The 27,168-nt window shown below is 52.5% G+C and overlaps 1 protein-coding gene across 10 annotated transcripts; it reads right to left on the bottom strand.

Annotated features, from left to right (window-relative positions):
- Nucleotides 1-374: 374 nt before the first annotated feature.
- Nucleotides 375-27,022, bottom strand: UROS (uroporphyrinogen III synthase). Of its 10 annotated transcripts, XM_045515047.2 has the most exons (14): nt 26,725-27,019; nt 23,540-23,712; nt 23,332-23,433; nt 17,943-18,031; nt 17,717-17,800; nt 16,008-16,104; nt 13,131-13,205; nt 10,149-10,223; nt 9,676-9,732; nt 7,649-7,778; nt 6,596-6,676; nt 4,608-4,693; nt 3,781-3,879; nt 745-881 (listed from the first exon to the last, which is right to left on the bottom strand). In XM_045515047.2, the coding sequence occupies exons 4-13, from the start codon at nt 18,003-18,005 to the stop codon at nt 3,800-3,802; spliced, it is 828 nt and encodes a 275-aa protein (XP_045371003.2). In that variant the 5' UTR covers nt 18,006-18,031; nt 23,332-23,433; nt 23,540-23,712; nt 26,725-27,019; the 3' UTR covers nt 745-881; nt 3,781-3,799. The 10 variants fall into 10 exon arrangements, 9 of the variants coding, with proteins under 9 accessions (XP_045370999.2, XP_045371003.2, XP_074229513.1 ...); XM_074373412.1 differs by lacking the exon at nt 23,540-23,712; XM_045515053.2 differs by lacking the exon at nt 9,676-9,732 and having other exon boundaries at nt 26,725-27,018.
- Nucleotides 27,023-27,168: the final 146 nt, after the last annotated feature.

Raw genomic sequence — 27,168 nt, 5'->3', positions numbered from 1 at the left:
ACTGTGTGGGGAACACAGGAATCTTTCCTACCAACCGCTCACATTACTGACAGACCTAGGTTTCATTTTACCCAGCTCAAAATCCAGGCCAAGACTGAAAACGTGGAAATAAAGTTCAGGGACAGATTCCCGAAGCTGCCCTGCAGGACCCTATACCTGTGCATAAAGCCCCCCAAGTAAATCAACCTCTCCGCCCTCTCGGATGCCCCTCCCCTCCGATGCCCCGCCCCTCTAGATGCCACGCCCTCTCAGATGCCCCCACTGGCTGACGGTGGCTGCATTTATATTTCTGAGGGAAACGAAGTCTCTCCATATTTGAATTACAATTTCTCCAAAGCAGGAACTTCGATGTCCTTGTATAGGATGAATAAAACTTCAGACACAGCAAATTTTATTATCATACCAGGTCTGTCAGTTATCAGAACGTGGGCACGTCTGTTTCTGCCCCAAACACTGCTCTGCACTGACAACAGACAGCAGGTGACAATACCCAGTCACACAAGTGGCCAGGGTGCGTTATTTGATTTCCTTCCTGCTGTCAGGGGAGCCGGCACACGCCGGGCGAGGGTCCCAGGTGGTCTCCACGGAGGAAGGTCAGGGGCACGTGGGCCTGACGTCCGGGGGTTCCACGCGGGCCGGGACAGGAGCTTGAGGGCGCCGGCTTCCCGGGAGCTGCACCGGAGGCGGCAGCACCTTGCCGGGGCCGCGGGGGAGCGGCAGCCCAGGAAGGGCGAGGGACAGCGGACTCAGCACCCGCCGGGCTGAAGCGCCGTCCTGATGCCGGTGGCCAGGGCCCGCGGCGTGGGGCTCTCTGCGGTGCAGCTCACAGGCAGGCCCTGGGCGGCCAGGGCGCGAGCTGTGGTGGGGCCGATGGCAACGAACTGCAGGGAGAAGAGAGAAGGGCCTGAGCGCAGCAGCCGGAGGGCGACGGGCACCAGGCCCACCAGGCATCCTGTCTGTTAGGACATGACTCCCACACGACAGCTTGTAAACGTGATAATACCTCCCAATGTGAACCTAGCTCTGTTGCCTACAAAGTGCCTCCTGACAGCCTCGCCATCAGCGTGAGTGGGTCTCACCATCCCTGCGGCTCCGTGTGGGGCACGACCGAGGTCTGGACTCAGCTCCTGCCACCTTGGCTGCATTCTCAGAAGCTTCCGCTGCTGACAGCTCTGCTTTGTGTCTGGGGGCCCGGGTGGGGCCGGGTGGAGCACAGAACAAAGCCTGGAGGGGCTCTGGGTGTGGCGGGCGCAGGGTCTGGGCCCCCCAGGGGAGCAGAGCCACCGAGACCAGGGCCAGCAGCCAGAGGGCTGGGCTCAAACACCAGCTCCACAGGATGGTGGTATGTGAGTTATTTCTCAATAAAGCTGTTTTTGTTTTTGTTTTTCAGTTGAAAAAGAAAGAAAGAAACTCCCTGAGATTAGGAACCAGCAAGTAGCAAACAGGATTTCAGCGGCAGCAGTTTGGTCACAACATGACTTTTCCACCTGAGTTTTTTGTTCCCTCTGGAACCCTCTGGTCACAGAGCGCTGCCGTCTGACCCTGCACCACAGGCCTGGTTGGCCACAGAGAGCCTGAAGGGCTGGCCCCGGCTGCAGACGCCGCCCCCAGAGCCATATGGTGTCCCCCTCGACCTGGCCCTGAGGCCCAGTGCTAATGTCCTGCCCCCTCCCTGGGCACCGCCTGGGCCGTTAGCGGGCCAGCCCTGCCGTGGGGCTGGCAGCTGGGTCTGGAGCCCAGCTCTGCCACCACTGGATGGTGACCTCAAAGCGTGAAGGCGGCCACTTCAGTGGCCCGTGCGGGGGTGGACCGTGAGAAGAAGCAGGGAACACACCTGGCAGGTGGTGGACAGGGCACTCAGTTGCCTCCGTTAGTCTGGTGGTCCATGTGAATTTGCTTTCTTACTGCTTTGTAATGACTCCTCTGTGGCCTTTAGAGACAGCTGTCGGGAGCCCCCCACCCCGACCTTCTGTGGCCCACCTGCATGCTGTGCAGTGCTGTACAGTGGGTCCTGCCAAGAATCCTGGGGAGGGAGGCGGCCACCCAGCAGACGGGGGGCAGAGCTGGACGGGAAAGGGACGATGCCCAATCCATGGGGCAGGCCTGCATCCTTTGTCAAAACTGGAAATTCCTGCCTGAGCCAGTGAAGTTGCCGACATGAAGGCTAACTCTGCTGGTGCACGGCATCCCTGTGGCCCCAGACAGCCCGCACTAAATGCTCACAGTGGTGGCTCAGTCGCCCACCCCCCCACCCTCCAGCAACGGCAGAGTCAAGGCCTGGTGGTACTCAAAACACCAGGGGCGGTGCCCTTAACTGCTGCAGGGAGAGGCGGCCCGGGCTGCTGAGAAGCCCCGAGTGTCTGGAGGGGATGAAAACAGCCCGCGACAGACTTAAGCCAGGGAAGCTCCCTCAGCCCCGGTGGTCTGTGGGCAGGGCGGGCGGTAGCCTATTCATAATGGGTCACGCCTTAAGTTTAGATTTCTAGTGTTCACCTGTACTTTTAAAAAACCTATGTTTTGAAAGAAGATACAGTGTAATTAAATACACTGTTCGTTCTTCCTCAAAGTGGACAAACACTGAGAAGCGGGGGCAGGAGGGATATGTTATGTTGATGTAACTGCCCAGGCAAGTCACGACAGCCTCTGGGACTGGAGGGGCTCCTACTGCAGGCGCAGAGGGGCCAGAACTGGGGTGGTCCCGCACCGTCACACATGCCAGCCTCCCGAGAGGAAGCACTCACCACGTGCCCACGACTGTGGGACCATGTTGTGGGTCATATCTCTTCAATCCCCCCGAACCTAAGAGCTAGATGTTCTTTTCCCTCCCCACTGACCCAGGTGCAAGCCCTGGGCCGTCTAGTGGCCCCCCAGGACTTGGCAGGCCTTTCAGCCTCCGTCTCCTCACCTGTAGTGAGGACAGTAGTTCCTGTTACTTGGGATTCCTACCCCGAACTGGTGTGAGAACAACGCGGGATACTGGCTAGAAATACCCCATCCACGGGCCACCAGGGCCAATAACACGGACTCAGTCATCTGAGGTCCAAATCATGGCTCCTCCTCCTCCTGTGTGACCCAGCACAGGATGCACAACTTCTCTGAGCCTAACACTGTAAAACTGGGGGACAGTCCCAACCATGAGCCGCGCTTGTGACGAAAGGTAAGGGCCTTCGCTCCTGGCCATATGAGTGCCTGCAGGGCTCCCGGTCACACCCGCACCCTGTCCTCAGTCCCCTCCAGCCTGGCCCAGAGCATCCCCACGACAGGCACTACAGCGCTGGGACTACTTGTAGACTTGGAATAAACACAGTCCCTAAAAATGGGAACAGAAATCCTTTGAATTAAAAGATGTGAAAAGGGGAAATGCTTTTCGGATAGATAATTTCAAGACAGATGGAAAAAGGGGGGAAGAATGCTAACACCTGTGCCAGGCCTGGAGCTGAGGGCTTTCCTTGAACTCTCCCATCTCATCCTGAGGCTAAGCTACCAGGGAAGACCATACACACGTCATAAAGGCCACAAAGGGACAGTTATCCTCACATTACAAATGAGGAAACAGGCTCAGAGAGGTTAAGTAACTTGTCCAAGAGCACCAGCCAGGAAGTGGGGCTGCCGAGCTTTAAGCATGGGGCCTGGGATGCCCAAAGCCCTGCCTTCTCTTCAGCTGCCATCAGGGCATCTGCAGGTAGGAGTGCTTTGACTCTACAGGGAAACTCTAGGAAAATTAGTAAAAATTTTAAAAAAAGAATCTGAAAAAGATCCAAAGTGCACAGAATACCTCACCTTAATTTGTTCCATGTTGTCACCAGATAACTCTTGAATATACTTGAGGCTGTACATCAGGCCAGAGGGACTGAAAAACGTAATGCTGGCTGGAATGCCCTGCAGGGAGAGAAAGCAAGGCCACCTCTTGCCATGGGGCCAAGGAGAGCCGTGCTCCCCTAGCCGGTCACCATCAGCCCCTGGAACCCCCTGCGGCCCCCGTGCATTCACAGCAAGAGGGTCCTCACTGACGCTGGCACTCTTGGCTCCATCGGGCTGAGTGCAGGTCAGGAGCTGTTTAGAGGGGTGCGATGGGAGAGGCTGGGCGCCGATCCTCTGCTGGACTCCAGGTCTGCATCTGCCTGGTCAGAGGACACAGGCAGCGTGGACCTAGTGCCCAGCTGGAAGATGCCTCCAGCTTATGTGGCCAGAGTGATACGGGTCATGTAGGAGCCCAGCTCCCTGTCACCTCTCCATCCATTCCGGAAATAGAGCAGACAGCAGATAGACTGGCCCACGTGGCCCTTCTGCTCCCAGTACTGGCCAGGCACTCAGAAGCCTGTCCTGGGAGGGGAAGGGGAGACGTCTTACTGAATACAGACATGAGAAACTTGGATTAACTCAAACAAGTGCCATGCACTCGTCTGCCTGAAGCCTCCAAAGGTCCCTGTGGCCTCCCAAATTCCATCCAGACTCCTCCGTGGGCACTGCAGGCCTTGCCAGTGTGGGCCCAGCCCCCTCTCCAGCCTCTCCCCCGCACCCACCCCTGCCCCGGGTGCCCGCCCTGCCCAGGCTCCCCCTGGATATCCCGCGCGCCCGCCCTGGCTCCCCCTGGGGACCCTGCGCACCTGCTGGGAATAGTAGCTGTGCAGGTTCACCTGGATTCCCGGGTGTGGGATCTTCTGATAGACGAGTATGCTTTCCATGGGGATCCCTGGACATCAAAACCAGGACAGGGACTTTACTGCACTGGGAACACACCCTGGGGCAGTTAGTGGAGGACCCCCCCCCCACCCCGCCCCAGTGGGCACGCCCTCCTGGAACAAGCTGCCGGGAGCTGAGAGGTGTGGACTGAGTGCAGGTAGACTCGGCCGGCCCCCTGCAGCCTGCTTAACACTGCGGAGCGGCTCACATGGGAGAGGAAGGACAAGGGTTCCGAAACCTCAGCCATCCTTCGTGCCGTGGACGCATTTTTTCCAGTTTGTGTGGGCCGTCCGCCGGACTGGCCCCGGCCCTCCGCCGCGGAGGCCGCCTGTGTGGAATCCCGCACGAGGCAAGGGCTGGGGGCAGAGCTCTGAGGGAGCTTTACAAGCCTGGGGGCTGAAGCAGGCAGCCAGGAGCCTTCTGGGGCCTGGGCACCTTGGTCCCCAGCAACTTGATGCCAGGAGGCGAGGTCCAAGGGCAGCTCTCAGGGGACGGGGAGGCCGTGAGTCAGGCAGGGGCCCCAGCTGCGTCCCAGCTCTGCCTCTCCTGGATGGGCCACCACCCTCCACGGGCCCAGGGCCCCCTCTGCAGATGCACCGGTTAGGCTGGGGACTGTCCCACACTCCCTCCTGTTCTGTTCGGTGGCTCTGAACGCCCCCAGTGTGGCCAGGGCTGGCGACGAGGGAGAAGCACAGATTTCAAGGCCGTGGACACAGACTAGGGCAGCCACTCAGCGACATGACGAAACGTGTCAGGGAGGGAGTGGGTGCTTGGGCTAATGAAAATGATGGATGGGGTGGAGAGAAAACCTCTCAGAAAATATAAAGATGATTTTAGCATAAAATAGCAACCTATCACCATTTCATATCCCAAAAACCTAAAGATAGAAAGCTGAAGTACCAAACCTCCGATTTATGTATGATTTCTTTAAGGACACCTGGGATCAGGCTCTTTTGTTCTCTCCCAGCCTTTCCTTGTCCAGAAAGGACAATGACCTTGCCGATCTCACTGCCCAATGTCCTGTGCCATCCTCCCTGGTAGCGTTTGGAAGACAGACAATAATACGTGTAGAAGATACAATCTCACTCCGTTTTACTGCAGGAGGGGACAGTGACAAGGTCCAAGATCATTCTGGGGAACATTCTTCACGTGGGCTGTCAAAGGTTCAAAACAGCAAGGCGACATAAAAGTTGCTGGTCCATGAACCGTTTGCTTTTGGAGGCCTCGTGCTGTGAGATCTCACAGCAGCTCCAGGAGGCGGGCTCTGTGCTTCCTGACGCCCACCTCCCCGAGAGGATGCTCAGAGGGAGGGTGTGGGCAGCGCGCACTCACACAGCTAATGAACAGCAGAGAATTCAAACCTGTTTTTGCCTCATTCTGAAGCTCGTGCTCCAAACCACTAATGACGCCCTGCTCCCAGCCCAGCTCTCTGACAGAAGGCCTGCAGGTGACACCCAAGACACTGGAGTCAGCGGAGCTGGAGAGCCCCAGGCACAGGGGCTGGTTCTGAGACAGAGCCCGGGATCCAGGACAGAGGTGAAGCGAGGCCTGAGTGGCTGAGCTGGGGGACGTGGCCTGCAGGATGAGGTCAGCTCCCTCCTTAGACTGACTTCTGCGTGTGCCCGCCCTGGGGTCCCCGCCACACCACATCCTCCTGGTGGGGGCTCCGCAACCCTCTGCGTGCTCCCAGCTGGGCTGAGCAGGTGGAGGGAGCAGATCTGAAGCAGGGAGGGCAGGCTGCACCCTAGACCCAACATGAGGGGCGCCCCGCCTTCCAGCCTGGCTGGTCCAACCCACATCTGCTCTCCCTCAAGGTCTCCCAGGGTGGACACTTCTGTTACCATGAAGGCTCTCTGTGGTCCCCAGAGAGCCCTTGGAAGGCGGTGCCCACGAGTCAGAGCATTTTAGTCACCTTTGTCCTTGAGCATTTTTGGCAGGATTTCTCCTTTGAGGGTTCCACAGGGAAACAGAAGAGGCAGTGCTGATGACTCCCCTGCAAATAAAGCAGCAGACTTTGTAGAACTTTGCAGAAACTCCAGGAGGTGCATGTGCCCAGGGGCGTGGTAGGAGCAGCTCTGGGCCCCGCCCCATCTTAGGTTTCTGTTACAGGACCGGGTGGGAGGACAATCACAGGGTCATGGGGGCGAAGGCATGTGGGAAAAACAGCCGCATGAGCCGGGGGCTGCTGTCACCCACTCCCAAACTCTTGTCCTGGTGGCGCCAGGCAGCAGGTGCTGGTTAGAGCGCAGTGACCAGAGTCAGGTCAGACGCCAGGCCTGGTGTCGGCAAGAGAGCAACACTTTCCACCACCACCCACCTCTGGAGGAGCCCTGATGGGATGAGAGGTGGCTGGAGCCTGGGCCCTGCCCATAATACAGGAGACCAGTGGTGGTGTGGCCACGAGTGGACATGCAGCCACCTCGACAAAGACAAGCCGCGTGGCCACTTGTGTAATGGGGGAACGGTGGCGGCCAGGCCAGTTGCCCAAGGGGCTGACGGACGGCCGTGAGGGGGCCCCGCCTGCTGAGAGGGGCCCTGCCTCTTGCCCACGCACATCTCCACTCTGCGCAGAGACCTCAAGGCATCTGTCATTGGAAGCTCGCTCTCTGCAGAATCGTGAAGATGGCAAGTGGGCGATACCACCCAACAAAACTGACGGGCTGTCAGATGCCAGCATCGTCCCCAAATGTGAAAACAAAGCGTTTTAGTAAAACTGACCACTTTCCCCCTCCATCTCTCAATCAGAAATACGTTTTTTTTGGGGGGGGGGCGGGGGAAGGCAATTAGGTTTGTTTGTTTATTATTTTTAATAGAGCTACTGGGGATTGAAGCCAGGACCGTGTGCAAGGTAAGCATGCGCTCTACCACCGAGCTTTACCCTCCCCCAGAGGTAAGAAGGTCTGATGGGTGTTGGCCATGCACTAACATGTATTTTTCTACATCGGGGAGACCTCTCTGAACACACCTCCTTCTGGTGACTGCAATCGAAGGAAACAACAAGCCACGTTCCCTCCTCGGGCCCCATCTCCACGAAGGCCGGCGAAACAACAGGAGTACGCAGGCTTCCTTGTTTTCAGTTACTAAAAAACTACCAGCTGGCAAATGTTTTCTGTAAACCGCTTTGTAAACATCAGTACTGACATAAAAGAACACAGGGAACTGGGAAACTTCTAAACATACTGTAGATAAACAGATGCCCACTGATTTCGCTTCCAGCGTGAGGGAATGTCTGCATGCAGTACAGATGCCAGCCACAGAGATGCGTTTGCAAAGCCATGACCAGAGCCCAGGCGTCCCTCTGGTGTACGTGTCCATGTGTGTGTTGGGTGGTGGGGTGTGCAGGAGTCTAAGGGTCCAAGCTGCTCCCACAGACCCTTCCCAGCACCTGCTCTAGGGCAGCTGTGGGACCAGCAGCAAAATCAGGGGCTGCTTTTCCTGCAAGCCCAGCCCCAGGGGTGTGCGAGGGCCTTCTGGAGGATTCCGGCATCTGCCCTTTGCAGCAGCTCCTCTGCGGGTCTATCAGAGTACTGAGCTGCTCATTCGTATTATCTGACTGCTGGTCACTACTAGGGAGGAGGTGCTCAGACATGCATCCTGGCGCACAGCAGGCGCCTGTCTTTTCGCACTGCACCTCCGGTGCCCAGCAGAGAGCCAGGACGGGCAGGCCCAGCCAGCCCGGCTGGCTTCATGGAAAGGCACTGCCTTGTCGGCACAAGGGAGGAAACCCTGAAATATCCTGGTTGAGGACTCCTTTCTGCCACAGGAGAGGAGGGATCAGCCACAACTGTATTCCCTGGGCACTAACCCCCTCCAAGAAGTCAAAAGCGAATAACCCATTCCTTTTCGGTATAAACGTACTGTCTGCAGATTTTTAACCCAAACAGGCCAAAGCTAAATAGGCCAGTGTTAAAGCTGGTTGACTCTGCAGAGGTGAGAGATGCGGTCCCCTCGGGACAACAGGGAGAGACCAGGACCTGGCAGGAGCCCAACCCATACGAAATGATGAACTGTGGGGCTCGGAGACCCCACTCTCTGCTCCTTTAACACAAAGGGAGCCTGGCCGGCTGAGCTGGAGACAGAGCCGTGTTGAAAATCCTAAGAGAATGTTATGCAGCTGGGGTGGGTGGGGTCTCCATAAACAGTCACCATAGGTGACTACAGTAATGAGACCGAGCTTTTTCACTGGAGGAGATGTGCGTATCTGAAAAACTCTGACAACGTGAGAAGTCCGCAGTGACTGCCCCCGCCCAGGCCTGCTGTGGGAATGCAGGCGGTGCAGGCAGCGGGCACTTCACTGGAGATGCCTGGGATGACGAGGCCGGCTGGGGAGACGGAGGAAGAGCCCGGCAGGTGCGCAAGGCTGCAGGTCCCTCGTCAGCTCAGCTGCAAGTCCGGAGGACAAGCCACGTAAACTGCAGTGCGGTCTGCCTGCCTCCGACACCCTCCCGCCTCCCTGCCTCTCTCAGGATGAGAGAACTGTCTTCCACCTTTTGCCACTTAACTTGCTCTTTCTTTTCCATTAGGGGAGACATCCTGGGAGGGAAAAACGATGCGCTATCAGATTAAATGAATTAATAGCTTTAAGTGCTTACAATAGTGCCTGGCACAGAGTGGTACGTGTTTCAGTAAAATAAATAAGCCCTAACTATGAACTGGTCTGTCTACTCCAAGCCCTGGAAGTAGACTCTTAGCTTTTAAAATCAAGCCTCAATGTTTCCTGGGGAAGAAAATCATTAACGCCTGGGTGAAGCCAAGGTGAAAGTCCCCGTTAGTAGTGAAGACGGAGTCTTACTTGGATATTCTAATTGCGAACTGAAGATTTATTAGGAACCACAGACATGCTGGTGGTAACTCAGAGCAAGGAACAGAGGTTTTGCAAAGAACGCAGGCCAGGACCCTCCGAGATGAGGGCAGAAGGTGCTCCCACCCACCCTCCAAGCCTTCAGTCACTTAACCACAACACCGGCGTGGTGTCTCAGAAGTGACACTCACTGATCGATTTTGCCTCGTGTTTGCAAAGCAAGGAGCACCAGCTCGATGGCTCTGGACCTGAGGATGAGGAATGACTCGGGTTCCTTTCCTCGCCTTGCAGAACTAATGCACCAGCTGTGCGTGCAGCCAAATCGTCGGCCCTGGAGACAGCCTGGCACACAGACATTCCTGGGCCACGTTTGCTGGACCCCAGTGAACTGTTTTAGCAGGGCGTTGGGGGGGGCGGGCAGGAGAGGGGTCAGTCAGTGAGATTGGGACCCCAAAGCTGACGAAGGCACGTCCCCTGGGCTCAGGAGAGCACAGCCTGAGGATTTCCAAAGGGCTGAACGACTCTGCGGCTGGAGCTCATCTTTGGAAGGAGAGTGATCAGGTGGAGGCACTGAGGAAACAGCCCTTTCCTGAGGTGGTGGGGATTGTGAGACCAGCGAACAAAAATAAATGGGCTTCATTTGGGGTGCCGTGTTTCTACTTACTGGAACAAATGTATTCTGCAAGCTTTTCCGCGTTTCCACAGTTTTCTCCCTCTGTGTGCAGGCCCATTTTATTCACTGGAAAACAGTAACAAAATACATTTCTTTCCATGGCTGTTAAAGTCCTTCTGTGCTGGTGTTGTTTTCTTAGTGTGCAAATACAGAGGCACGTGCTTTAAAAATGGCACGGAGAAAGCCTCCCCTTGAAAGCTGGTGCGGGGACATGGCAGCATCCTGTCGCCGTGGGGGAGCCAGGAGGGGAGGCTTGGGGTGACCTCCAATTCCTCTGAGAGCCACCCAGCTCGTGTGCAGGAGGGGAAGACACCAACCAGACGGGACTGTTTTAAGGGTTATACGAGATGACGAGAGCAAGCTGCTGGCCACCAGGGAGGAGAGCCGGGAAGGCGGCATTCTCAGCAGCCAGGCAGGAGGCGGCGAGCGCCTGGGGCGATCAGAAGGCGTCAGTGGCCTCGTTCTGTTAGGGAGACGGAGGCTGCCCTCCTCCAGAAAGGGGTCCTGTGCTGACATGGCTGGGCTGAGATAGAAAGGAAGGGAGGTGAGGTTTCATAATGACCTGCCAAGAGGGACCCCAGGACCACAGGGGCTGCACCCACCACTCCTGTGAGACTCCTGTTCATGAACTGAGCAAGGAGCCGACCCCCAGGCTCCCGGGCACTTTTCCAGACGGGGAACACTCTGCAGGGGATGTTGATGAAGGAAGGGCCTGGGGCTGGCTCAGTCTTATTGAAATAAGCATAAATTATCTAGTCAAAATAATGTTCTCGTGAGATTCCACACAGCCCAAGAGCAAAGATACAGTGTGTGCTTTTCTCCACTATCAGCAATCAGTAACATGTACAAAACTGCAGGTCAAGTCACGACGTTTACGAAGATGCAAGAGCACCTCTTCTCGCTGGGCTTCCACAACGAGACCCTGTGTTGCTCACTGGACCCTGTTTTCATTTCCACTTTGAGAAACATTTCTACTGTTTCCTCTCTTTGCTTAAAATGGTCAGCTTTCCTGATTTGGTTCACAGCCGCTGGAGAGCCAGAAGCTCGTGCGCCCAGTGTGATCAGAGGGCTCCTGTGTGCCATGAACTGGCCCCAGTGACCGCTGGTACCCACACCCCTGCGTCAAGCCCTCCCCATGAGTGTGGACTGGACTTACTAGCTCGATTCAAACAAAAAGGAGATGCAACATCACTTCCATGATTAGGTTGTACAAGACTGTGGCTTCTGTCCTGGGTGCTGGCTCTTGGACTGTCTCACAACAGGAGAAGCCAGCTGCAATGCCGTGAGAAGCCCTTCAGAGATGCCCACATGTGGGAGCTGGGAGGTGGGTCCCTGTGCGTGACCTTGGAAGTAGACCCTCCCCTCGCCAAGCTGGGGTATCTGCAGCCTGGTGAGAGACCCTGGGCCAGAAGGACCCAACTAAGCCATCTCTGACCCACAGAAGCTGTGAGATATTAAATGCTTATTGTTTCTAGATGCTAAGTTTTGGGGTAATCTGTTACACAGCCAAGATGACAAACACATGGGGCCTGGTCTCCTCTAGCTGTCAGTGCTCAACCTCCTCTAGGTCTCCAGGCTCTTGCTGAGATTCAGGTGAACAGAAACCACTAAAGGCAGCTCCTTTTGTCCACCATGTCTGGAAAGGTAAACTAAAATAGAACTTTTCAAAAGTTGGGTTATTGATCTTCATGTGAAGACAGGGTATGGTTTCTCCCAAGAGATTTTTTACAACTGCCAAATCTCTGATTTCATCCCTCCTTTGAAATTATGTTTCCAACATTTAGAACATGTCCTTTCCCTTCATGACCCAATAAACAGGGAGCTGCTTGAGGCCAACGAAGTGCCCAGCTGAGACAAAAGCTCTGGCACCCAGGCTGTAGCTGGTGAGGGCCCAGCCTCCACTGCTCCAAGTCTCAGACAGATTTCTCACCGGTGTCTCACCATTTTCTTTTTTCTAGTTTCCTTCTCATTTGACAGAACAGCGAGATCAAAATGTGAAGTATATACTCCTGAATCAAACTGAAGGTCATGGGACAGCTCGAAATTATTTATCAGCTAACATGGGAAAGTGTGAATCTGGAGTACAAGGTCAAAATAGGAAAATTCACAAGTGCACTGAATTTGACAGTTGAATTTTTGGTATAAGCCAGAAATTACCTATATTATTTTCTTTCCTCTTCTGCCAGAAAAATAGAAATAATTAAAGAAAGTACAAGCCAATTCTTAGCTTATCTTTGGGGGGGATGTAGGACAGTGGGGGTGGCTCCCTTGGCAACCAAGGTGCTGATTCCGCTCCCGGCTGATGTGCTGACCCGGTGGAGGGGTCACGCCGCCCACAGAAGCCACGTACCACCGGTCATCTCTTACTTAGCCCAGCCGCTCCCGGCTGGTCTCTTCCCCAACCTCATTCTGTTCTTCCGAAAAAGCGCTTTTAATCCTTAAACTTTTTTCATTCACACTGCACCCTCCCCCCAAATTTTAATATTCACTTGGACAAACTGAACTGTTTTGAACCAAAGTTATAGGTTCATTTAATTGCAATTGCTAAGTGTTAAGTAATTCAAAAATGTTAATGTTAATTTTTAATCATTCATTGTTTACATTTTGTGCTTTAAAAAGAATACATAAATTCCAGACTGTCTGTAAAAATGTGGAAAACACTACCACCAGAACCCCTCCATGCTACTGTCCTTTTGGGTTTTTACAGCAGCTCCGTTACATAGGCCTGGCTGATCAAATCATCGGTCACTGGTGACCAAAATCACCTCATTAAAGTCAACTCAGGTGGAGTTGAAAGAGGTGTGTTGTGAACAACAAAAGACGTCTTTATCTTTCTTATCATTTAGGAAATTCCAAAGGTTTTAGGAGCTCTGTTGTCAGGAATAGGGATGAAGACCAGAGATATATATTTCTCATTATAATCACAACATCACAGTCATTCTTTGGTGTTTTACTTGTATCTTAATTGCTTACCTAGAGAAGCAGTAGCATTTCCCACCACATACACCGACTTGGCATTCCACTTTTCTTTCAGAGACTTTTTCCAGACTGTAAAATATGAAATTCTATGTGAGTTTCAAATATCAAAGTGGTCATTTGGACAGCTGCCCAAGGCTACTGGTTTATGCCTTGTGAGCGAGGCAAACTATTAACTGAATACAAAGAACAGTATCCCAAACTAAAACCCATTTTCACACTGTTCATATTCTGCAGGACAATTTTAAAAAATCACTTAGGCAGATGTTTCAGGATGCCTTGCTTAATATTAAATCACTTCCACAGTTCACACCGCAAGCATTTTTAGTGTGTATCAGAAAACAAGCACAACCTGAAGAATTAACTTGCATGGTGATATTAAAACTAAAAAATCTAGACTTTTAAAGAAAAATTACTGGTCATGAAATAGAGGCAACTTACATGCCAATAAAGCAACACAACTGGTTTTATTTACATAAATCTGAAAGCAGCCGAGAGACTGTCATCTCAGATGAGAGGGCTCACTATCCATTAGGTCAACGCAGAGATAATAAATTCCAGGTTCATAAACAAATGCAATTTAATAGAAAACACTGCCATTTTATGACAAAAAAAATTTAAAATATGGATTAAAGAAATACCAAGATAAAATGGGTTGTATAAATGTACCACGAGGCCACTTGGCGTTCGACACCCTTTTGGAAGACAAGGAAACACGAGTTCTTCTCCCTAAAATCTGATTATGAGCATAACTTCCCCTTAAATTCAATAGTGTTACTCCACCCTTTACGCTCCTTTGAGAAATCATCTTTTAAATAGCAACAGAGATTGAGTTTCACCTTCTTTCCTTTCCTACTCCACTGATGTAAATAATATTTATTAAAAAATTATCCACAGCATGTGAACAAGCCATTCTCCAAGCCTCGCAGTGGACATCGGCTGGAGCCAGCCCTGGCTGGAATCAGAAAGCCAAACGTCAGGAGGAGGAAGGAAATAATAAAGCTCACAGTGGCTGCAATGAAATACAGACAAAACACAGTAGAAAAGATCAACGAAAATAAGAGCTATTTTTTAAGAAAGATAAATGAAATTGACAAACCCTTAGCTAGACTCACTAAGAAAAAAAGACAGAAGGCCCTGCCCTTCAGAGCCGGCTCTGCCCTTTAACTTGGGTTTGTTCCTGGCGAGTCAGCTAACCCACCTCGTCTGTTTCCCGGTCAAGATAACTGGACTTAACTGCACCTCTACTGCCTGTATCGTAGAGTTGTTGTGAGACTCAAAGTAAGAAAATGCATGGGCTCTGTGTACACCTGTAACCTACATAATATTGCACATCAACTACACTTCAATTAAAAAAAAAGAAAATGTACGGGAAAACCCTTTTTAAACCAGAAAGTGCTGTAAAAAGTTACGGTGTCCATTTTGGGCTTTTCTTCTTTTTCGTCATCTTCATCCTCGAAACACACACAACAGGAAAAGCACAACTGTAAGAGCCAGCTTCCCAAGGCACCACTGGCAGAGAACACGGGGCCTCTCCGTCTCGAGTTGCCCTTCTCCGTTTTGGAGATCCCAGGGCTCCGCTTCCGAGCCCCTCGCTGACCGGACAGCATGAGTCCTCCCCCGCAAGAAGAACCTTAGACTGTCTCCTCAGCGGGAGGTAAATGTGTGTACGAGACACCAAGAGGGGGTGTTCTGGCTACGATGAAAGCCTAATTAACTGTAAAAAGGGAGCAGAATGGCCACTGAGCACGGCCACTAACAACGCCTGCCACGCGCCAGGAGATGCTCTGAATGCGTCTCTGCGGGACTCAGACACCGTAGCTGCAATCATTCATCTGCAGCCTACAGACGGTATGGGCTTGGAGAGTTTCACACCCCCTGCTCCTCAGGCTCCTCGTTTGTCAAGTGGAAACGCTCATCACCGCCACCTCGGGGGTAAAGCATTTAGACCCTCGGGAAGCTCTCGCTAGTAGAAGTGATGCTCCTCGGATGCAGGTATATTTGTGCCCACTTCACAAACAAGGAAACTGAGGCTCAGGAGGTCAAGGAGCTCGCCAGGGTCAGAACGGCCACCTGAACCCAGGCCTAGCTGGCTGCCACACGCTCTGGGTAACCACCCACCCTGCTGCCTCCACTCGTTGGTATAACTGGAGCTGGTCTGTCCTGACTGACTGGTTCCATGGCCTCGGACCAGTGCTGACTCTCCCCAAGGCTCAGTTTTCTCATCTGTAAAATGAGGACCACGGTAGGACCAAGGATTAAACGAGATCATGCATGCAAAGTTAACTCGGAGCCCGGTACATGGCAGGCACTCCAAAATGTCAGTTACGAAGCTGCCTGATGGAACAGACTAAGCCGGGCTCTGATGATGAGGGAAGGAGGCAGGAGGAGGGACTGGGAGGGGATCGTGTCCTCAGGTGCCTGGCACTGCAGGGACTGTTTTCTCAGGTGCTGTGGGATCTTCCCATCGTCCCCTGGAGGAAAGGACCGGTGACCACACATTGTGAGGGAAACTCTGACCATCTGGCAGGTGAACCTTAGACCCCCCCTCAGTGACACCCGCCTGGGTGTTCAGGAGGCAGCGCTGCCTCCTGTCTCCCCGGGAAACGTGGCTCACTCCCGCCAGAAGGCTAGCAGGTTATGTGTCATTCTGCGTGGGACATTAAGAAACAGCTTAGAAGAAGAAAGGCCATCTTCTGTTCCCTCCAAAGGTTACAGAAACATGAAGTAACCAGGTACCTAAATACTTTTTAAGCCAACTCACTGCATTTTTCTCAAACTTGAAGTCCAGCTATTTCTGGGATCTAGTATCACCAATAGGAGAAATCAGAGGACAGAAAAGTCCAGGGGAATTCACAGCAGACCCACCCTTACCTTCGGCTTTATTGTCTTTCTCCAGACACAGCTCCACTGCTTCTACTGCTCTGGGGCTGGTGAAAATGAGTCCCCCGTAACTGTCAGGCTGAGACAGCTGCACACCGAACAGCAATGAAGGCATTTTATATAATGGCCAAGTTCCACATTTCCCAGAATTCCACACGTTTCACAAGAGTAGGGGGCAAACTAATTCCTTCCACCCACTTATCCATCCATCCATCCACTCAAGACATGAGAGCTTACTACGGCCGTTAAGGATAGACAGGTGAATTCACAGCCTCTCCCTCAAGCAGCTCATGGTCCTGGGGAGAGACAGGCCAGAGCAATGTCAGGTGGCAGGTGTAATGGAGCCGAGGGGGCAATGTGACTCAGCCTGGGCTCGGCTGGGGTGCAGGCAGGCTGGTAGACTCGACCTGTGTCTGTAATAAAACTGGAATATGCAAAGAGTGATATCCACGCAGAAGCCCTGGTCTTCAAGGATAGAAATGGTGATAAAATCTAGGCAACATGTATTCTGAGCCGGGCACTGGGCTGTTTTACCCATAATCCCGCACTGAGCCTGTGACAGCACCCTTCGAGACGTGCTCACCTATTTGCACCGCACAGGTTCAGACACAGAGCCTTGGAGAGAATGCGGAGCCAGCCCCAGGTGAGTGGCGGGGCCGGGACTGGCGCCCAGGCCCCTGCGACCCCCGAGCCCGGAGCTTCACAGAGGGGTCAGGACGCCCCGGCGGGAAGAGCCGGCCAGTGGGGTGGAGAGGCTCCTGCGGACACTCCAGTATTTTTCTGACCACGAGGTCCTAGCAACAACCTCACGTGCTGAGCTCTGGTTCCCGGCTAGAGCTGTTTTCGGAAAAGCGTGCCCACTCGGGCCCTCTTACAGCGTCCTCACAGCACACAAACCCAGGGCATGGGAGCACGACAGAAGCCAGACCAATGTTTGTTGAGTAAATTGTTGAATGAATAATTCAATCTCCCTCAAATCAAAGGGAGAACGCAGGGCGGCTTTTCTCAGAGTGACGGGCGGGTTTTCAGGCACAGAGCTCCCTGGTGCTAACAGCGGCCGGGGAGCCCGGTGGGCAGGGCTGCGCACACCAGGCCCAGGAAGCCACCCTGGCTCTGGCCCGGGTGTCCAGAATGGACCCCCAGGGGAGATGCCTGGTGACGGGTCCACGTTGCTGGGGGCTGCTGGGGGCACTGAATCTCTAACCTGAAACATTTGGAAGGCTTTCCCAGGACTGTCTCCGGCCGTATCTCTCACTCCACCAGGCAGCGGTCCCAGCTCTCCCCTCTATGTGCTGGAGGACCAGCCAAGTTGCCCAAGCTGGGGAAAAACACCTGCTGGGCAGCTTTGCTGAGCTCAGGGGGCACGATTAAGTGAGAGGAGGAAGAGGAAAGGCTCTGAAAGGCCGAGAGCAGTGCAGGTTGGGTGCCCTCAGCACAGCCAGCTCTCCCGGGCCCCTATCCCGGCCTCACCTCCGGGTCAGCTGGCTCTCTGGAGGGGCTGGCAGGGGCTCAGGCTGAGAACCCAGCAGCATCAGACTCCTGGGGCCAGGTGAGCTTGTGCCATCCCAGTTTTAAAGTCTGATAGTGAAATGCGGGGTAGTGAACAAGTCCCTCCCGCTAGGGCTGGCGAGGATTCCACAGAAACCAAGTGCGTGCCACTCATAAACGGGGGTGCCCAGACACGGACTGATGAACCTCACCTTCTCCAGAAAACTGGGAAGAGACAAAAACTCAAAGGATAAGACAGGAATCAAAGTGGCTTCAAGTCCGTATAATCCTAATTCCTGCAAACAAAAGAATATAGTTCTGAGTTGGCCAGGGTTTGGAAAATTGGGAAAACATCCTGTCACAGGACCTTTCACAGACCCTCGATTTCATTAACGAGGCAGGGCTGTGCTTTCTGGGACCATCGCCTCAGGCACTTACCCTGATGTAGGGATCCTGGCCACGGTCATCCTCCTTAGGGTCTTTGAGCAAAAGGACCTTCATTCTCGCCTGGCAGTCCTTACAGGGCGCTGTGACAGAGCAGGGAAACGGACCTTAATTAGACCTCAAAGGCTCTTCCTGAGCAGTGTCAGATGGGACGGAGCAGGGGAGAAGGTAACCACCGCGGTTGGCCGGGCCTCTCCCTCACACACGATGACTCAGCGTTGAGGGGCTTGTGCCTTCTGAAGACCTTGTCACCGATAAGGCCAAGGGACAGCATGCTGGCTTGTGATACCACTTGGAAAGGCAGACGAAAGCCATCAGGGAAAGGCAGTGTCCTAGCCGAACATTTAAGGCTCACAGAAGAGAAGTGACCCAAGTTCTAGGCTGTATCAGTAACAAATAGAGTATCTCATATTTTAAGGAATTAAACAAATAATTGTTTCCATTACAAGATAAATATACAAAGTTGCTCATAAGCTGTTTAGGAACTAAAGATATTGACTCTTCTAGTTCTCAAATGATGTGAGATAATCTTTCAAAAATTTTCTAATAACCTGGAAAGCAGTTTGTTGGTATATGTCAAAAGGCTTATATATTTCATACCTGTTCTTCCCATAATTTCACATCAAAGAATAAACATCTAGGCGATACTCATAAATGTGTGCAAAGATCAACATAAAGATCTTCCTCCTGGCATTCTTTTTTAGGAGATATAACTGACATATGACATTGTGTAAGTTTCAAGTGCATAATGTGATATGATACACTTACATGTTGCAATATGATTACCATTGGAGCAACAGCTAACACCTCTATCACTGCACATGATTATCATTCCATTTTGGGGTGTGAACAGTTAAGATCTAGTCTCTTAGCAGCTTTGAAGTTTATAACACAGCATTGTTGGCTGTAATCATTAGGCCGTGCACGAGATCCCCAGAACCTATCTATCTACTGGTTGCAAGTTTGTGTGCGGATTCTTTGTAATTGTAAATAACTGGAAACAATGTAGATGTCCAACAATGAAAGAATGGTTAAATGGTACAGTTATATGAACTCACTGAAGTATTCATAAACTTAATTACATGGATTAATCACAAAATAATGTTAAGTTTAAAAAGCAAGATTCAGAATTGCATAAATAGTATGATTTTGTATATATATAAATATGAAAGAATATTCTTCGGTGGTAGATAGGGAGGTAAGGGTGATTACTTTCTTCTCTACATCTTTCTATTTTATACTCCAATTTTTTAAATAGACATTAAATTCCTTTTGTATCAAGGAGGGGAAGTATGCTACAGCCATCCCAAAGGCCTCAGAAAGGTTGCTGAAGACCTGCAGAATAAACTCTGCTGGAAATGCAGATTATATCCCATAAGCAGCATTAGAATAGCAGTTACTTAATAAATATTACACAGGGGTTGATAACAGTCAAACAGGGTATATTGTTTGGAGCAGAAATGTGTTCACTTTGGGAGCCATTACTTACAAATTATTACTGAACATATTTCTGGAACATTATAGTATCTATGGGACAGCTTAGGAAGATTTGGCTGCAAATGAACTGCTTTGTATCTAAGCAACCAAACCTGGGTGAACAAATAATAATTGTGAAATCAAGTTCAATTACTGCTGTTTTTGAGCAGCTAGCCAGAGAGATTGAGGGTCTGGGGAAATGGGCTGTCACACCGCTTCTATCATTTCCTAGTTACTCAGAATGTCACGCGGAAGTGAGGAATCTCCCTCCTGGTGATGGTCACTCTTATGTGCCACCTTGGCGAGGCTCTTTTCCCCGTTTATTCTTAAGTGCTAACCTAGGTGTTGCTGGGAAGGTAATTTGGAGATGTGGCAAAGTCCATCATCAGCTGGTTTTTAGCAAGAGAGGTTAACCTAGGTCATCAGAGAGGGCCTGATTCTGTCGGTGGAAAGCCCTTAAGAGCAGAATGGAGGCTTCCCCGAGGAGGACAAAGTTCCACCTGGGGCCACAGCTGCAGCCCAGCTGAGTCCTGGCCCGCCCTTCCTGCCGGTCGGTCGGCGTGCACCACTGCAGCTTTCAGACCTGCTCTGCCAGCCCCTCCAGCTGCCCAGGTCATTTCCAGGCAGTAAGTCTCCTGATACATAACCCCTGCTGTTCTGTTTCTCTGGGCGAACCCTGACTGATACGCCTTCCAATTTGGAGGCTCCGGGGATCTGGTACGTCACTGAGTGGCAGGTAAAACTTGGCATTTTCTGCTAAAGCATAAATCTTTCCAGGGCACACAGAGCAAGCAACTGTGGTGGGGGTTCAAAAGTGGGAGCATGACGCTGTGAGGCAGACATCCTGACCCCTGCTCAGCCCTACTGTGTCCCCCATGGTTTCAGGCTCCAGGACACAAGTCCCCAAGTTTCCAAAGGATCTGTCAGTAACAAGCCAATCTCTCACAACAGTGTTCCTACAGAGGCGCCAGGCAGTGGCTTCTGGGTGGGGAGTCAGGAAGCAGCCGGACTGGGGATTCACATTGGAGACAGAGCTAACAGGACATACTGATGTAATTCCAGGTGAGAAATCTGTCCGCAGCCTGGTTTGAAATGGTTGGGACCAGGATGAAAATGTGTGTTCCTTCTCTGAATCACACCTAAATGTTTGATTTGTTCCATGGAATCCTCTCAGTGAGTTGACAAACATTGGGAGATGGTTCCTGCGTCCTAGGCACCGGGTGTACTTATGGTTCCTGCCCTCGTATTTATGGGAGGGTAAAACAGGTGTCTTACAAATACGTAAAAACAGTGACGGTCGTAGTGTAACGAGCAGGATGAAGGAAGAGTCTAGATGCTGTGGAAACCAGCTGGCAGGTCTTACTGGACTGGGAGGTGTGGCAGGGATTGCCACTGGCCCCCAAACATCCACTCTTCCTTCTCCCTCATAGAAACGGAATCCCTATTAATGGGGCACATGGTTGCCCCCCAAAAAACGCGCAGCTGGATGTGGCCCGGGGACCAGGTTCTGGCCCACAGGATGGAAGTCGAAGTTCTGCGCACACTTCCGGGTCCGGCCTTAGAAGGAAGTGCTGTGCCCCCTCCGGCCCTCCCTGCTTCTGGAATGTTCGGGGGTGCCAGCTCATCTACTGCAGGGGAGGGCGACGCCCTGGGGGAGACGGAAGAAAAAGGAGAAGGAGCAGGACCCCTCTGCGTGGCAGGGCCTCGGGTGAGCCGGGGCTTTTACATCAGAGGAAAGTTCTATCCTGTTTCGGCCGCTGTTCACTCAGATCTCTGTTAGAGCAGCGGACCCACCTCCCAACTAACACGGAGGCCAGAAGGCTTCCTCGAGGATGTGACGTTCAGATGCAGACCGGAGCCTGAGCAGGATTAAGCTCTGAGGTGACATGCCTGAGGGAGGGAGAGAGGTCTGGAGTGGACAGGGGACATGGGGACACGGGCCGGTCGTGTCAGGGAGTTTGGACGCACCCAGCAGCAGTGGGAAGCCTCCCGTTGGTGGACTGATTTCTCCTCTCCCCTCATTTCCACTTGCCCTTTCCTCGTCCCCTTTCCCTCCAGGGATAACGTCAGGACATGTGGTTTCACAGAACAAACAAGGACTAAGGACCAAGGGACCTGGGCTCTGGTCCCAGCTTTACTGGCCATGATGCCATCCCTTGTTAGATGGGAGTAAGGCTGCGGAGTGACTTGCAGGAGATCCCACCACAGCTACCCAGTCACTGAGCGCTTTCTACTGCCAACCCTTCTTTCTCAGCTGAGAAAGCTGCGGCTGAGGTGGGGCGGGGGGCCTGCCCAGCCCACACACGGAGTCCAGGCGAAGCCAGAACTGCACCCAGGCCTTCAGGGTCCGAGTCAGTCCCCTCCCGCCAGCTCAGGCCCCTCAGTCCATCTACAGCCTGGAGGAAGCAACACGGCCTCTTCTGGTGGTGATAAGCCCCCAGGGGAACTAGCACTCAGTTACAATGACATCTTTCACTCAATTAGGAAGCTTTTCATTTGGGGTTTAATCTTAATTACTTTTTCTTATTTACTTCCCTCCACCCTGGGTCCCTCCAACTTAACACCGGGAGGGATTTGACCCCAGCCCTCTTCTATTCTAGGGCAGGGAGAGAGTAGGGGAGATGGCAGAATTTCTATCTTTATAGTTCGGGTGATGTTAGGCTGCACCCCACGGGCCTGCAAGCCCTGTACCCGCCCAGTTTCAAGACCAAAGAAAGAGCCCAGAGTCAGTGACAGAGACATCGATGGGGGATCTCACACGTCTGAAGCAAGGTCCCAGAGTGACACCCCGCCGTGTGCAGCAGACAGCAGGCAGGACATGGCGGCGGTCTTCAATAGCAGCGGCATGGGAGATTACCAGTCACAGGGGGAACTGACGTCATGTTGGCTCATCGGTTGCTGGGGAAACCATGAGAGGGGCCACCCCTCGCCGCCCCTTTGACAAACTATCACAGTGGAGATAGTTCTGATCTTAGAGAAATCACTAGCTGGGGCCAGGGGGCAGATACCTAGTTATTGACTAGGCTGTATGATTAAGAGGGAAGGTTGGTCAGGTGAGCAGGGTGAAGGTGAGGCAGGGACTGATCGAGCAGGGGATGTGCAGAGAGCAGGAGAACAGCCACCTGGCTGGCCTGATCATACAGGTGACCACATATCCCAGTTTAAGTCCCAGTTTACACCTGCTGTTCTGGTGTAATTATTGCCAGCGCCCACTGCACTCTCAAGTCTCCCATTTTAGACAGTAAATTATAAAGTCGTCTTCCTCACTATGGCTGTGGGTGCTCACAAATGTTTTCTACAGCTTGATGGAAAGGAAAAAAACGCAGGACTAGAAATGGGGAGACTCTCACTCCTGCCCATGAAATCTCAGTGGCGTGCACCAAGGCAAGTCTGAGACAGAGTATGGTGGCCAGCCAGTGGGGCTGGAGTGCAGGGAGCCCCCGGGGCAAGCAGATGGGCTCAGAGCTGCCATGTGGGGCCATTCAGGCTGTGAGGACGAGGCTGGTTTTGCACACTCTGTAGTTGAGAATGCCCATCCTCCACCGACGTGCCCCAGCCCTTCGAGCCGTGACTGGCTCACAGGCGTGCCTGGGGTCTTGGTCCTCTCAGCTCTTGGGGCAGCTGGGTAGGACCCCGGGCAGCCAGAACCCATTCCCCTTCCCTCCACGCCCACCCCAGCCAGGGCTGACCGCCTCTGGCTGTAAACTGTAAATCCTCACCTATTTATGGAAATATGCTGGATGAATAATTCATTTACTAGGTGTGCCATAGTGTTGAAAAAAAAAAGTTGAAGAGTACTGGTATTAGATATCCAGATGGAGAAATCAGGTCGGCAGTTTGGGCCGGGGAAAGGAGTCAGGTCAAAGGACAAAGTCCCCGGCGTCATCAGTGTACAGATGGTACTTACAGTCCTGGGATCGGGTGAGATTGTGGATAGCAAAGAAGCGAGTCCAGGCCAGAGCCCCAAAGAACAGTGTCAGGTCAAGTTGGGGGCACAGGGCAGAGGGGACTGTGGCAAAAGAGAAGGAAACCAGATTAGAATTGTCTTAGCCTGGGCTGCTGTAACAGGGCAGCACAGCCCGGGGGGCTTGAACAACAGGCGTTAATTTTCTCACAGTTCTGGAGGCTGGAAGCCCAGGCTCAAGGTGCCATGAGGACCGGTCTCTGGGGAGGCCTCTCCTGGCCTGTAGACGGCTGCCTCCTGCTGTCTGCTCACACGGCCTTGCCTCTGTCCTTGTGCAGACAGAGATTCCTGCTGTCTTGTCCTCTTCTTACAAGGACACCAGTCCTATAGGATAGGGGTTAAACCTTTAGGACCTCACTTAATCTTAATTACCTCTTTAAAGGCCCAATATCCAAATACAGTCACACTGGGGATCAGGGCTGTGACACAGGAATTTAGGGGCACGACTCAGTTCACAACAGAGTAAGTCACAAAGTACAGTGAGCGTAAAGACGTAAGGACAGCTAGCTGTGCAGACAGGAAGAGCACTTCCTACTGCAAACCCCCAGGATTCCAAAGAAAGGCTTAAAAAGTTTGCCTCCAGGTCGGGGCTCCTCTGATTCAGAGTTCGTATTCTGCTGGGGTGGAGGACGATTTAGGGTGAAGCATGCACATTCCAGCCACTCTGTACAGAAGGCCTGGTGGAATTAACAAATTAACAAGTTCAGCGTCAAATTCAAGCTGAGTAGATTTAAGACCGGCAGAGCCAGTGAGGATGCTTTTCATCCACCAGAGCCTGGAGTATCCTAGGGACGGGGGCAGGCGAAGGGGTTCAGAGGAAGTGAACAAAGCCTTCTCAGCACTGTGTCGCTCTGGCCAATGTACATCTTCACATAGAACTCCTTCACTTGCTCCCATCAAGAACTTCCAATACCAATCGTCCAGTCACTTGCTATGACGAACACACAGTGAGTTGGCAGGTCCCTGAACTTGTGCAGGTCCCCTGTGATGGGCTGAATCTGAGATTTAAATGTTGAGGTCTTTTAACCCCCAGGATCTCAGAAGGTGACTTCACTTGAAAACAGGGTCTTGGCAGATGCAGTCAAGTTAAAATGAAGCCATTAGGGTGAGCCGGTGAGTCCTAACCCATTATCACTGGTGTCCTTATAAAAAGGGGAAATTTAGATACACAGGGAGAGCACCACATGCAGATGAAGGCAGAGATCGGGGTGATGCTTCTACAAGCAGATGAAGGCCAATGATGGCCAGCGAACCACCAGCAGCCAGGGGAGAAGCCTGGACCCCTCACCACCTCACAAGGAACCAACCCTGCTGACATCTTGATCTTAGAATTTTAGCCTCTAGAACTGTGACACAACACATTTCTGCTGTACCCTCCATCCAGTTTGTGGCACTCGGATACAGCAGCTCTGGGAAACTAATACGGCCTCATGCAAGTTGTAAAGGAAACAGATCATGGGAATTCCTTTCTTCTTCCACTTTTGCAACCAAGTTGAAAGCTTCCTGCTGTAAGAAGCTCCTGTGCAAACTAAAGAATGTCGTTTGCCATCTGCCTCTACAAGGATGAAGTCACGAGCCACGGCAGTCGCTGACCTTTAACACATTCTGAAAGGATTTCAGGGCAGAGATCAGGGATGAGGCACTCTGTGCTCTGGGAAAATCTGGCAGAATAGGACTTCGGATAGTTAGAGATTTTCAGAAGATTTTATGATCCCAGATCCTTACCTCTTCTCATACCTAGAAAAGCACTAAAATCATTAGCAGAGACATCTGCTCCTCCTGACTAGCAGCAACCTCTTACCAAGATGTGTGCTTGACTGCATGTACCCCCTTCACAAACTTCTATATATACTGACCTCCCCCTCTACCTCTTCAGAGCAGTTCCTCAGAGCTGTACATCTCTCAGCTGCACAGCTGAAAGGCTGTCTCCCAGGCTATAGTCCTCAGTAAGCCCCAAGTAAAACGGAACTACAGCTCTCACGTTGTGTGCTTTTTTGTCACTTGACACCCGGTACTTGCGTTACAGCAACAGAAGGAGAGAGGCAGAGGTACTCTGAGGCTTTTAGACCAGGACGGTTGTTTGTGAGCCATTTAGGGCTTTGGAAGCGGCACTGTGGAGTAAAAGAAGCTTGTGCCGGAGGGGGTAAGGCCTGGGTTCTGGTCTGACCTGTTCTTCTCTTGATCTCAGTTCTTGCATCTGTGAAACGGACTAAGTCCTGTGAACCACTGGCTTTTCTCAGGGACTTTCTTCACCGTAGAAGATGCTCAGTAAACATTTGTTCACATTGTGGAAAAACAACACTTTAGATTTACCCAGAAACTTGTGGAGCAGGGGAAATGATCACTTTTCCTTAAAGAGACAGGGAACTGTATTAAGGCCTCTTTGCTGGTCATAAAGAGCCACGCCTCAAACCCACACTTGTTAACTGTGTCCTGCTGCTCTGAGCATCAGCAATAACCACAGCCACCCTTCTATCCAGCACTTACTTTGTAATTTATAGGGCACAATATTTTGCATGCAAGATTTTAATTCTCATTTAAGCCAGGAAGGAAGGTATTATTATTCTCTGTTTTTACAGAAGAGGAAACCAAATCCCTGAGTTTGAGTAAAGTGCCCAGGGTCACACAGCACAGTAAGTGGCAGAGGTGAAATTTAATCCAGGTCTGATGTCTTCTCTAATTAATGGCTTTCTAAAAACATTCTTTACAACAGGCTGCAAACTGGCAGTCCATGGGATAAACCTGACTGGTAGATGAATTTTATTGCACAGGTTTTACAAATCAAGATACTTTTTGTAAAAATGCAGGTCTACAGGTTCTCTTGAAATGTCAGAACGGACAACACTAGGGGGCATTTCCACTTGGCCACAACTGGCAGTGGCTGCGCGGTACACGCTCTCTAGTTTGCCACAGTCCCCTCCACTCTGTTCTCGCAAAACAGGCTCAGGTCTGTACTTCAAATATCCCCACTTGCCCTGAGGCATTTAAGGTTGATCCTTGATTTTGAAGAAACTTTCAGGTCAAGAAATGCACTTAAGGAGGGTGGGCTAGAGGCAGACATTTGGATCATTCCATCACTGACAAGGCTGTGCCACCGACTAGGCTGGGGGAATGCCCGCAGGGCCGGGCCTGAGCCTGGAGTGGGGGCATTTGCACCGACCCAGGGACTTTCCCTTCGGGGCCAACCACTGCCCGGGCCGCGGCCAAGCACCCAGGCTGGCAGGGCCCTCGGGGTTCAGCTCCTGACTCGTCACGCAGTGGCTAGTGCCGCAGGCGGGCCCCTGCGCGTCCGCGGAACTCCGTGTCTTCGTCGGTACCGTGGGCGGCGACACCTACCTCGCAGGGCTGGTGAGGCCCGAAAGAGCTAGGAGGTGGGGCCGTAACCAGCCCGGCACCGGGGACTCGCCAGGCGCCCAGTCGGGGGCGGAATCTCGCGGGTTCCACCAGGACACAGCGAGGCAGCGGGAGCGGAGAGCCGGGTGGGCGGCCCCATCACCACGTGGCCTGCGCTGCCATGGCGACGGCCGCGCAGGGATCCAAGTACTTGCACCTCCGCCGGGGGTCCCGCGGCCCCGGCTGCTGACAGCTGGAGCTCGCGCATGCGCACCGACACCCAGGCCCAAAAGACCAATCAGAGATGGGTCGAACCACAACGCGAAGGGGAGAGGGAGCGTTGGAAAGGAGTGAGGGAAGATGGAAGGAGTTATGAAAGGCCAAGGTGGAACTTCAAATTGCATTTGGCTCTGAGATATCACGGGGATGGAATCCACCAGGGGCAGT

Source organism: Camelus bactrianus, chromosome 11, assembly GCF_048773025.1.
Source record: "Camelus bactrianus isolate YW-2024 breed Bactrian camel chromosome 11, ASM4877302v1, whole genome shotgun sequence".
NCBI classification, from domain to species: domain Eukaryota; kingdom Metazoa; phylum Chordata; class Mammalia; order Artiodactyla; family Camelidae; genus Camelus; species Camelus bactrianus.
This window is presented reverse-complemented; position numbering and strand designations above follow the sequence as displayed.